This window comes from Aulonocara stuartgranti (assembly GCF_965226115.1).
Source record: "Aulonocara stuartgranti genome assembly, chromosome: 22".
Lineage (NCBI taxonomy): Eukaryota > Metazoa > Chordata > Actinopteri > Cichliformes > Cichlidae > Aulonocara > Aulonocara stuartgranti.
Genome location: NC_138957.1, coordinates 19,058,811 through 19,071,515, shown reverse-complemented (window position 1 = coordinate 19,071,515; position 12,705 = coordinate 19,058,811). Strand labels below are relative to the sequence as shown.

Genomic DNA, 12,705 nt, shown 5'->3' with positions numbered 1-12,705 from the left:
TTCCCTTTATAACCAGTGTTCCCATCTTCTAATGGCTGCAGCCAGCATGATAAAGCACCACAAAGCTCAAATGATCGCAAATTAATTCAGTTAATTCAAAATAAATTCACTGAAAATATGAAATACAACAATGGCAATAACAGTATTACTTCTCTGGTTGTTGGTCAGTAAGAAATTTGAAAAAATGAAATGATTACAACTGCAGTAGACAAATGTTTTAATTCTTACACCAGATGTCAACATTTGATCAACCAAGGTCTTTGCAAATATCCAACACAAACAACAACAAAAAAATAGAAAGAAAAATGAAGGGAAAGAAATTTAAACCCAAATCACATTTTAAAATCTGAACTTTACCTTAAAACACTGCATTACAATAAATGATTATTAAGGAGATTGCAGTGATGACATTTATTTCCTTGCCACAAGTTCCAGGAGGGCGGAGGTGATTTTGTCCAGGTTGTTAGAGTACCGGGGTCCTCTGGGCATCCTGGATTCTTGATCCATGTGGAGGGGAGGTGCAGAAGAGTGAGAGTCGAAAAACTCTCCAACAGGAGGCTGGTAGTCACGAGAGGGCAGGGATTCTGGAAACCTTTCAGGATAAAAGGGCGGCTCATCTAAGCGGTTTGTATGAGGAGTTCCAGATTCCTCTGACAAAAAAAAAAAAAAAAAAAAAAGAGGAATGAAATTGAATTACATGAAAGAAAGTGGAATCAGCCACACTTCCTCTGACACAGGGAAGCTGAATATACAACTTATTGTTTATTATCTTATTTAACGATGCAATCAAATTCATTCAGTACATAAAATCAAAAGCTCAACTTGGACACCTTTGCAAACTATGCCTCATTATACATAAATTCAACTAAACTATCCTAAAAGGATACCACAACAAAACTCAAAATACATTCAAAGAAGAAAATCCCATCAAATTTCATCAAAACCTCAAAGTTCATAAGTTTATTTTATTAATACGTCAATAAATTGGCATTCGACCCATACAACAACACATACAGCACAATTCCAGACAAAAGGCATGATTATACCCCTCCCTCTCCTGTTTATCACACCTGAACCATGCCTGTTGTTAATGTGATGAACTATACCTGTGGTTATTCTGCTACAGACACCTGTTCATGTGGAACTGACTTGAAGAATATATTCTAATAGAGGGGCCCTCCCAGAGCCCTGACCCAAATCCCACACATCACCTGAGGGATACCATGGAGAAAATTACGTCAGCTGGTCGAAGCTCTGGTGTGGATGAACTGAAAGCCTTGCTGACTGGAACATTAGGGAAAACTTTGCAGGTATTATAGAAACTGATCTGCCCTACCTTTCTGGTATAAGCAGCTCTACTAATGGATGAAAGAGTCTTTAAAGAAGCAACTATTGAGTGGCCATCTACTGTCTGCCTTTATTTTGAGCTGTACTTATTTTTGCCTAAAATCTTTCAAGAAAATTATGCTCGTGTTATTTTTATCGATGTCTAACTTTTATAAAAGACTATTGAACCCTAATGGGCTTAAATAAACTGCACTGTGCACATACCTTCAAAGCGGCCTCTTTTTGAGTATCTGGAATCTTCGTGTGCAGGGGGGGGATAAACATTGTGCCGCTCCTCTGGAAGATGCTCACGCTGCCTCCAGTCTCTGAAGTCGAGGTCTTCTGGCTGTCTGTGGTGCGAATCATCTCTCATGGTCCTTTCGAACGGCGGCTGTCGAGGGTCCAGCTCCATGTTGCTGTAGTTTCTGGGGATCCCTTCTCGACCGTGGCTGTTCTGCTACCATGACAAAACCATACGTTTTGTTAATATAAGCAAAGTCTTTGTGTTCTTCTACTAATATTATATTAAAAAGACAGGCGGTGTGCAGAATGACACATACCACAGCTTTCTCCATCTTTTTTGTTTTGAATTCTTTAAGCAGGTTGCAAAGTTTACTTTTCAAGAAGTCAGCCTCTTCAGCATTCTCAATTTCAATGTTGCTCTAAGAAAATGTGAAAGGGAAAAAAAACAACACACTGAGAACTCTTTGAGTGAATAGTTGCATAACAAAAACATGTGCAAGTCGCCAATAAGGATTAATCATCTTACCAGCATATCAAAGACGCCCTCCGACTCAGAGCCTCCTCTTTGGTTCATTTCAGGATGATGTGGACCCTAAAAAAGCAAAAGGTCTTGCTCAAATAAAGATTTGTTTTACTGGATATTACTCTACTGTGATGTGAAAATAAACTACGGTACCTGTGGTTCTCTGTAGATGTCTGAAAATTGTCCTCCACTCATTGGTGCACTACCTGGCCTTGGGTCACCTCCAAACTTTGGAATTGGAGATCCATAATTATCCCCATACCTTAAAGCAGCAATCAAACATGTTTTTTTGGGTTTTTAAAAAAAAAAAAAAAAAAAAAGCCCACAACACTTACAAAAAAACAACTACAATTTTTACACTTACATTTCCCTTGTCCCTTCCACTTCCTCTGGAGTAGCATCAGAGAAGCGGCTCTTTCTTTTCCTTTTACCGTGAACATCATCTTCGGCGCCTCCTTTCAGGAACCGCCTGAATGGCTCTGGGATGTTAGAAATGGCTCTGCCAACATCCATGTGTCTCTGTGAGGCTGGGCCTCCTGCTCTCCTATCAACTCCCTCATCCTGATGTACCTCTCTCATCTCATGACGATAATCTTGAATTATATTGAACAAATTGTCACGTGATCGGTCCCCCTCCATAGATGCAGAGAAGTTCCTCCTCCTGGCTTCTGGTTCACTTGATCCCTGTCTACCTGCTTTGTTCATACCGTCGTGCCTATCAGCTTCCCTCTCCAGGGACCACCGCAGTTTATCAACTTCAGGGTACATGGCCTGGGAGGGTGAATACTCAGAACGACCGTTCCCACCCCTGACATCCTCAGAGTGGAAATCCTGAACAGACTCTCTTTCTGGATAGGCTCTTCTATAAGGAGGCGCCCCCTCAGGGTAATAGTCAGACTGACCGAGGCCACCAGGCAGCTCCTCCCTAAAATCATACTTGGGAGCATCACCTTGCTCAAGTGCCAAACATCTTTGTGAATCGCCACCATATCCCTCTTCATACTGATGACGATAATCAGAGTCCATGTAGCCTTCTCTGTACGCATGGCCTTCCCTAAAATCCGACCTTCGCGGTTCATCTCTGGTGCGCTCATTGCTAAGCCTGTTCTCCCGCTGGCTGCGCCTGTCTACGTTCATGTTAGGGTCATTCGGAGGAAATGCAGATGCGTTTGGGTAACTTGAGGCATGCTTCCTTCGGTGATAGTCCTTGAGTTCGGGTAGGAGTGGTGGCAAATCTTGTGGGTTCGTCTGCTCCCTGTTTTGCCTCGGCCTTTGGGAAGCTAATAATAAAGTCATAATTAGAGAAAAATACAACCAAACGTTTACTTTTTAACCATGTTTACTATCAATCAAGGTACCTCTTGAGCTGTTTGATCTACTCTCGTTCCCCTTTTTGAACAATGACTGGGGGAAAAAAAAACATGAATAATAAACATTTACTGTATGTAACAAAATGTATAGAATTTTAGAAGCACAAAAAATATGGTGTGTAATCTGGGTAATTCATCTGGCATACCTTTGGAGTCCCTCTCCCATCCTGTCTCTCTATTATTTCTGCTTTGGCGCGCATAATCTTCCCTCCAAGGGTTTGTACAGAGGGTCTATCCCAGGTCACCAAGTCAGGCCGCTTCAATTCCTACATAGACAGAAAGGGAATGTGATCTCTCTTTGCTTTAACATCTTATTATAAAGAAAAACAGAATAACAAAGAAGTATTTAAGTAATGCTCTGAATGCTTTACCACATATTTCTGCCTGTGTTTGCGTCCAATCACATGACAGACCATTTCTGCAAGGACGGCTGACTGATTACAGAGCTTACATAAGTATTTGGGGCCTATTTGTCGGTCACTAGGAGGCCCCTCTTCCAAAAAGTTCAAACCTGGAAATTAAGAACAAGCAAAAAGTTAAAAACAATCAAATAATCTGGTATTTTAAAAGAAACAAAAAACATCTGCTTAAAACTTTCTGCAAAGTTATTCACCAATGATAGGCTCATCCAGATTCAGGTAATCCAGGTACTCTATAATATCCTTAAACTCCGGTACGTGTCTTCTGACAGACCGTCCTGGGAAGCCACATGCTAATAGTTAGCAAAAAGACAAAAACTACACAGTGTTTTTAAAAGTCATCATCACAGTATAACAATAAGACAAGAGCAATACTAACTGCTTCAATTTAAACTCCTTATTAGAGGATGAGTCTTTATTAAGGGTTAACAGGGGTAAGGGAAGATTATAAGTCAATATAAGACAAGGCCTGGTGTATTGTAGCTGCAGCTGAATGGTATAAAATCTTCAGCTTAGATCTTAACTATCTTAGATTTCTGATAAACTATCATCTAATGTATGAGCCCCAGTAGAACTTCTAGTCCAGACAGTTTATTTATTTCATGTTGCTTTTTGAATGTCATCAGACAAGGAAAAAAAATGTTTCCATGATTTTCTGAAACATGTACCTTGTGTGGCATAATGGATTTAATGGCAAAAAACATCTGAACTCTAATGGTACCTATATTACCAACTAAGAAATGTTGTTGTTTTTTTTGTTTTTTTACAATATCCCAATATTATTGTATTAAAAATATCCCAATAATGGTGTAAATGTTTAATTTACTTGTGCAAAAGGCATAAATAAAACAAAGTTATTGAAGTGCATACTTGTACAACATGTTCCTTTATAAAAGACATTACACCAAACTCTGGACAGATCTGCAGAGATGTTTACTTATCCTTTCGTCATCTGAGTGTGGAGTATTAGTGCACCCACAGATGTCCTGCCACTAGAATAACTGAATACATATGTATAGTTGCTAAATTTAGTCAGAGTGGATTTTGAGGGAGTCATACAGACACAGGCTGGCCAGTGCCATCTAATTTTGTGCAAACAGCTTGTTTGACTGACATTTTTAGAAGTTGTGAAGATTTCCAACAAGCTGCAGCTGTTGCTTGAAGAGCAACACTGGAAAAGCTGCATTTTAGTAGCCATGTGTGGTTTAAGAGCAGTACAGTATTTTTTCTGATCTTGATACGACAATGCTACACATTTATTTCAGCAACTTATCATGTAACACCATAATTAAATCACAAAAAGGCTGTTAATGCAACCAAATTTGGCAAAAAGTGCAAAGATCCAGAAAGGAAAAGAAAAACTAAATGAGCGGAGAAACCCAACAAATGCAGATGCTTCTACAAGTGCACTTCATGGTAAATAGCATCCAGTCACGCTCAGCGGCACGTATACAAACGCAGGCCCAGTTGGTTCTGTTTTTGAATCACGATGGCAAGTGCAAAACATCAAAGTGGCTTTGAAACAGGGTTCATTCTTGGGGCACGAGTGGCAGGAGCTTTAATCGCTTGAGGCACCAACACGCTCTGCGGCAGTGATCTAATAAGCATGGGTAGGACATCAAGTTTGATGCATGAAGGCTGTACGATAATACCTACTGACTCAAGGGCAACAACGTACCGCTGCAAAATCTTCATTGTTTGTTTCCTTGCTATGTCCACCTTGTCACGGGTCCTGTAAACTGATGTAGACACACTGCAGCTGCCACAGCTAAGACACATTTTCCTCTGTGTTGGAAACAGGTGGTAGGGAATGTAACACTTACATGTATTCAGTTTTTCCCCCACATATGCTGATGTCTCTCTTGCATTCCCATTGGCTGGGTAGTAGACACAGGTCATGGCTGACGTTTCACTGTGAGCTGTCCTAAACTTCTGACCCTGTCAGAAAATTTCCCCAGCCTCTGTTTTGGTAGAAAAGCTGTTAGAACAGCCAGCTTTGATCCTCTCTCGCTGTAAGATGTTGGATCACGGCTTTGGAGCCACAATCAAAGATGGCACCACTGCCATCCATACCCAGCTCCCCGAATATGGGATTTTGGGGGCAGATGCTGATACTTATTTTCCATCCTTCCATTCATTTAAAAAAAAAAACAAATAATTTTCCACTTAACCAATTCAAGGTGGTGGGGGATCTGGAGTCTATCCCAGGTGGCTTGGTGTGAGTGCGAGGCAAGGTAAACCCTGGACAGGTCATCAATCCGCAACAGGGTTAACATGGGCAGACAGACAACCATTCACACCTATGGGCAATTTAGAATCACCAATTACTTTAACCCCAATAACTGGATGTCTTTGGACTGTGGGAGGACGCTTGAGTACCCGGAGAGAACTCCCGCAGACACAGGGAGAACATGTGACCTCCACAGAGAAAGGCCCTGGGCCAAACACTAGATTCAAATGATATGTGTATTATGTATCTGTGAAAGGCCCATATCTGCTGATTTTAATCAGCCAACCAATCAGTCAATTCAAATCCTTTTGGGTCATTAAAGGAGTTTTATGGGTTCACCTATGGAAGAGTTTGGGGAAAATTGTTACATAGGTGTAACAATAGCTCCATATTGCAGTGGTTCTAACAGCGAAATATCCAGTTTAAACTCAAGAAGGGGACAAACATCCCGTTTGGCTTGCCTCGGGAAGGATATCCAGAGTTTAAAAAAAACCTGCCAAATCATCTACCCACTGTGGCGACTCCTGGTGAATAAAAGAGCAGCTGAAAGTAGCTTTTTACACAGGTGTAATCATTTTCACCATTCCAACTATGGAAGGTTTCAAACTGGGTCCACGTGATGGAAATTTGATCATTAGATGGTTAGAGCGATGCTCTGACATACATCCACATTGCTGCAAGTTTTCTGTGACCCTGTGGACCCATCTACAGAGATGAGTCCACCAGGTAGAAGTGGAAAAAGTATGCCAAGACTTCTTCTCCGTAGCGTCTTCAGCTGTCCGAGTGTAATCTTCTACTTACGGCTTTCAAGTTGGTAGTTTGCAGAGTTTACCACCAGCTCTGCAGACCATTGTTACATGGTGTAGCTGTTTACTGTCAGCAGGGGGCTGACAGTAACAACCAGTGCCCAGGCTTGCTTGGGCTGCTGTTGGTTGGTCCTTCAGGCACCCGCGGAGAGGCTTTTTTTTCTCCCGTTCATGTTAGACTTCTGCTGTCGGTCCCTTTCCTATTCCAGGCAATTTTTCAACCAGTCAGCACTGGACTTGCATCGTCCACATTGAGCTATGTGCTGTTGGGGCTTTGGAGAACCGCACACAAGCGCATTTGCATAGGTTGCCTCTGCGTGGGCAAATACCTACACAAACATAGTACTGTAATTCCCACATCAGACTGCACTTTTCACCACCACCAAAACCAAAAGATGGAGTATCTTTTGGAAGAAATGTATTAAATCCCCCAGTTGAAATCCAGACACTTGTTGAATTAATATCCACTTCACTTCTTGGAGACTGTGTTTACCCACTGAGGTGATTACATACCTTCTGAGCCTTGTTTCCCATTTGCACTCACATCATTAATAGGAACTCTGAAGTCATGTAGTAGCTTTCCTGACACGTCACCCCTGTTGACATCTTACGTTTTCCTATAATTGTGTTTCATGTTCTTCACTTTCTGTTTGCATTTCTTCATTGCGTGACAGATGCCATGAGAGGATTCGTTTCAATACAATGTTCACTCTTCTGGTGCTGCATTCCTTTGTTTGACCAGTGCACACTTATATCTGGAGCATATGTGTACACCTTCATCACTCAAAGTTTCTCTTTCCCTGCTGGGAAAGTACCTACCCTAAAAACCCTGTGAAGAACTGTGATGATTCCGAGTTGCAGGAGTGTGGATGCAGAAAAATGGGGGGTACTACGTCCAACAGTCAGCAAACCTAAGAAAACGTTCTTGCAGTCCTATAGGACCAAATACCAAGGTGCTCTGAAGATGGTCTGGCCCAACGCCATAATGAAAAACTTATCTGAATATCAACTTGGAAACATCGAAGCCATGTGACCATTTTAAAGTCCACATTTGTTGGAGCAGAAAGCTGAGTCGATGTGAATCCAGTTCCTCATACAGACTTCCATTTCATTTTCAAAAATAAACATGAAATCACTGCACTGTGCTAAATGAAAAGTATAAATCTCTTAAATAAACTTCAAATTTCTAACTCTCCATACCCAAATTAAGAAAACAAAATGGCTGAACACACACTGGCAGACAAAAAAGCCACAACATCATCAGTGAGAACACACACTGATGTTCAAAAACAAGTCCTGACTTGCAGCCGATGTTAACCGATTTGATCACTGATGTTAAGTTTGGGGCTTTGTGTCAGTGGTCCAGATATAACCTGAGATGCATCTAAGGAGCCTAAGCCAAACCACCAAAGAAAAAACAAAATCTGGACAAACTATTTGTCCTTACACGTTGACTTCTGGGTATCTTTATACATTTACTTCTAAACAAAACTGCTGCCCATTCAAACCGGAATGGGCACTATTCACATGTACATTGAATTACCCATCAGAACAGACACATGGCCAGGGAAGGAATGAAAAAATAAAAAAATAATAAAAGAGGGAAGATGAATTCTACTTACCAGAAGTTACTAAGCCACTCTCTTTCTGCCAGGAACGAAAGGAGAACAATAAAAATAAAGTCAATCAGTGCTGGATAAACAACACTGGATGTAGTTCACCTCTGCTACAAACAGAAAAGGAGTTATTTTATGGAATCAAACGCATATTAAAACCAAAACCACAGCTCAAATGAGGTGCAGTAAAGGTGCCTGTCCACACCTGTCTTCTTAGTGTGCGTTAGATCATAAAGAGATAAAGCAGTTAAGGACTAAAGAGTTTGTACTCCAGTCACTTTTCACACAACTGTATAAATTAAACCCCCACCGCGGGAGGTGGGAGTTATATCTGCATGTGAATATATTAATGCAAAGAAGCAGGATGTAGCTTTCTTCAGGATGACCAAAAGTTCTATTGAAACATCTGGAGGGATCCTTCTAGGAACTGTTTATAGGAATGAAATGCGCCAGCACACTGCTGGGGCTAAACCAAGGTCCAAATAAAACTTTACCATTACAAAAAGCTTCAGTACGGATGTCAAACTGAAGCTGTAGAGGTCTGCAGAGTAGCCTCCTTGCACTTGTTGTCGTCGTCGTTGTTGGTGGTGGCAGCGCTGCTAGGAAAGTATAAATGTATACCTACGTATACATTTTTCTGGCTCATAGAAAATAAAACCAGTTTTAAGTAGGTCTGCGCCTCAGCGGAACGCCAAACCAGCACCATCCAAGAATTAGCAGCTGATTTGCCATAGTGGTTAGAAGACAGCCAAAAGACAGGAACTCAGTTCAAGCAACTTCTGCTTATGTGCTACACAGATTCTGCACTTGGCAATAAGGTCTGCCAAAACATAGCTACCCAAATAACCAAACAGTGGCTGACTTCCTCTAGTGTAAAGACAGGAAGAGAAGGGCACCAGTTTAGTTCAGCGAGATGAGCAGGTGACCATATGCCATATGGCCAGAGAGCAGTAGGCCCGGGTTTGAGTCCCACCCGCGGCCCTTTGCTGCATGTCTTCCCCTATCTCGCTCTCTCCCCGCTTTCCTGTCTCTCGACACTGTCACTATCAACAAAAGAAGAGAAAGTAAGAAGCTGAAGAAATGTTGCCATGGCTCCACAGTGCACTGTTTTTGTTTTGTATTTTTTAATTCAGTTTGTCTTCCAGGCTTGACTGTACAACAAGTCACTTGTTAAATCAGCACGTGTGTCTTGGAAGGCACACTTCCCAACATAATGAACAAGAACAACCAAGAAAGCTCACATGACTTTACCTAGTGGAACAGACCCGAACCTGGCTCAAAGGCACAGCAGACAAGTTCCTGAAATTTTCTTGGGCATTAACAGGAAGACGTTCAAAGACTTATGAAGCTGACACATCATACATGACATGGTTCAAGACCATTTCCTTTGTGAAACTCCACTGTGTCAGCATAGTCTGTGGCCACTATTAAAAAGAAAAACAAGTTTGTTTTCCTCCTTTAAAACAAACACAACTGTCCATTATTGGCGCAAAGTTCAGGATGCATTGATGTGAAGGGGCCACTAAAAAAGGTAGATGGTGGTAGGGGCCTGGTTTTAGTAGAACATCTGCATCTGGGGAGGTGAGCAAAGTGTTGAGAAGAAATGTCTGGCTTTTCTTTGCAGAAATCCTTAAACCCCTTCACCCAAAGAACCAACCAAGCCTGCCTTTTTCAAGACTCCTTCAGAACTTGCCATTTTCAGGTTGTCAGTTGCTCGCTCCAAGAGTAATTGTAGTTGGTTCCCAGACTGAAGGAGAAGAAGAATGCTGTGTGAAATACACAGCCAGGCAGGCTTTCACACTCTGTTATACATCATCGAACTAAATATTACCCTGTCATCCTTGCACAAACTTACTGCAATGGCGAGAGACACAGTACTCTTCTGAAATGGCCAATCCAGCTTCTTCATAGCAGTCAAACACAAAGGTGGAAAGCATCCAGCTTTCCTGGTTGATTCTGTAGCTCAAAACTCACTGAACCCTTGACGGCAACGGCTGAAGAGAGGCAACCCATGTCAACTTTTGTTGTCACTACTCTTGTACTTACTGTAACATGATTTTTTTTTTAAATCTTCAGAAGAAACAATGTGTTCGACTGTCAAGACTGAAATAAGAAGAGCTGTCAGATGCAAAACCAGGAATTAAACCAGGAGGGGAAAACTGTAGGTGGGCTTCAAACAAAAAAAAAAATTAAAAGATGTGAGCAGCTTGGAAAACTTGTTTCTCACAGACGTCTGGTACCTGTGGAAATCTGAGACTAAAGAGAAAGTACATGGAATAATGCAAAAACGATGATGACATCACTTTTGAATACATTTTAAATGACTGCATTACTATTAATGTTTAGCTTTCTACACAAGTAGATTTCTTGAGTACCTTTATATGTCCTGGGGTGGTCAGGTGTATCTTGTACAGGGTATCACCCCTTAAGGATTTTTCACAGATCTTGATTGAGAAAGAGCAAAAAACAGATGAATTAATAACAATAAGCTGACAGACACAAATAGACACACTAAATTAAGCCTTATTCTGTATTTTAGTTACAAAAGGTAACTTAACTCTAAACTATATGACCACTTTTAACCCTTGAATACTGTTCATTTTATATGCTTTCATACTATAGTCTGTGTCAAAATTGAACTGGGCCAAGAATTCCTTCACATCAAGTGTATAAAACAAATTCTAATATACATATATCTTTATAAAGTATAAATAGTCTATCTGACATTAATAAAATGATGAATAGTCCTTAATTGATGTCTCAGAGAACAGGGTGAGTGTTTTTTAGATTTTACAACACTTATATTTGGAGAAAAACATGAGATATCACAAAATATGATGACCTATTTTACTTAAGGTGAAAATGTAGCACCTGTAATGTTTAAAAGATATTATAATGAGATGGAAAGAATGTTACAACCATTAAAACACTCAACTCTTCATTCTGGATCATATAAAAATCCTTATGACTACCATATATCAAAACAAATTTATTAAATACTTAGAGCAGGTACTTAGCATGTGTGGGACACATTTTAGCTTTTCGTGTACAACTGGGATTTTTGGAGACCTGCAATGTAAATGTGTCTGTCTTAAAAGCACTTTGAGTTAACTTCTGTTTAAATGTGCTATTGGCTATAAATAAAACAGATTTGATGGTTAACACAAAAAGGTTCAGACATTTTTCATAGTGCATGTGTTCATGATTTTACAAGATTCATTTGGCTACTTACTGAACTTAGAAGAGAAACAAATAGCGCACTAGTATCTGGTATATCAATACCAGCGTTGTTATCGATACTACAGATATTTGGATCGATTCGCCCACCTCTACAACAAAGGCAATTTTCGTGACTTAACGAAGGTTCCTCTGCCACCTTTGTCCCGTAAAAAATACGCACAACTTGGTATGTACAGTTTTAGTTTCAGGGTTGCCTAAAATCAACGTTTCTTTGATTTTCCCCACAGTGATGGATCCAGAATCCTTCTGAGTAAATACGCGACCCAGATCCATTCAAATTTTAATTTTATTTTTGCCTCACTTCATGAAAAGTCATGACATTTTCAAGCTAAAAGAATCACATGCTGAATCACTGCAGTCAAACGTAAAAATTGATGGAATTTGACCCGAACAGGTCAAAAAGAGCAGGACTAATTCACGTCCGATGTCATATACCTCCAGAGGCTAGCTAAAAACGTTAGCTTTGCTCGCGGCACGCTTCCTTTTTTCCGGGAACCTCGCTTTCGCCAAATTATTACGTCTCTCAGCTAACGTTAGCATGCTTACCTCGCATTCAATAAACGCGATATCCTCCTCCTCATATGGCGTTTCGAAGTTATCCATCATGAACTTTAATCAGTGGCCGTACCCTCTAGAGGTAAAGCTACCTGCTTAGCGACTGTTTACTAGCTAAATCGCCTGAACCAAGCTAGTTAACTGTTGTGATCAGCAAGCGTTATTGTTGTAACACTAGCGAATTGGCGTGTTTTGTTTCTTTTGTTTTCTATATTAAATACTTTGTATCATATCCAACAAATGTTTACACAGCTATTGTATTATTAAGAAACCAGGGGAAAAATAGCTTCGTCTTCCTGGTTGATGGGCGGACGCTCGCTCTAAGAAACCCACGTGACCGAGGCTGTCGCCACAGAGGCGTAAAAAAGGAACTCCCC

The 12,705-nt window shown here is 40.7% G+C and overlaps 1 protein-coding gene across 3 annotated transcripts; it reads right to left on the bottom strand.

Moving 5' to 3' along the window:
• Nucleotides 1-200: 200 nt before the first annotated feature.
• Nucleotides 201-12,667, bottom strand: LOC309698988 (uncharacterized protein). Of its 3 annotated transcripts, none has more exons than XM_082521790.1 (13): nucleotides 12,320-12,667; nucleotides 10,909-10,977; nucleotides 8,540-8,564; nucleotides 4,076-4,159; nucleotides 3,834-3,973; nucleotides 3,609-3,728; nucleotides 3,451-3,496; nucleotides 2,457-3,372; nucleotides 2,246-2,354; nucleotides 2,096-2,161; nucleotides 1,887-1,988; nucleotides 1,552-1,783; nucleotides 201-650 (listed from the first exon to the last, which is right to left on the bottom strand). In XM_082521790.1, exons 1-13 carry the CDS (start codon nucleotides 12,377-12,379, stop codon nucleotides 412-414), a joined length of 2,208 nt encoding a protein of 735 aa, XP_082377916.1. In that variant the 5' UTR covers nucleotides 12,380-12,667; the 3' UTR covers nucleotides 201-411. The 3 variants fall into 3 exon arrangements, with proteins under 3 accessions (XP_082377916.1, XP_082377917.1, XP_082377918.1); XM_082521791.1 differs by having other exon boundaries at nucleotides 1,552-1,780; XM_082521792.1 differs by lacking the exons at nucleotides 8,540-8,564; nucleotides 12,320-12,667.
• Nucleotides 12,668-12,705: the final 38 nt, after the last annotated feature.

Excerpts from the sequence above, each read along its gene's own strand:
- LOC309698988 (XM_082521790.1), bottom strand. The coding sequence starts at position 12,379 with ATGATGGATAACTTCGAAACGCCATATGAGGAGGAGGATATCGCGTTT. Across the intron at positions 8,565-10,908 it reads CCACCCCAGGACATATAAAG|AAAGAGAGTGGCTTAGTAAC; the intron begins GTACTCAAGAAA and ends CGTTCCTGGCAG. Across the intron at positions 1,784-1,886 it reads AAAAGATGGAGAAAGCTGTG|CAGAACAGCCACGGTCGAGA; the intron begins GTATGTGTCATT and ends TTGTCATGGTAG.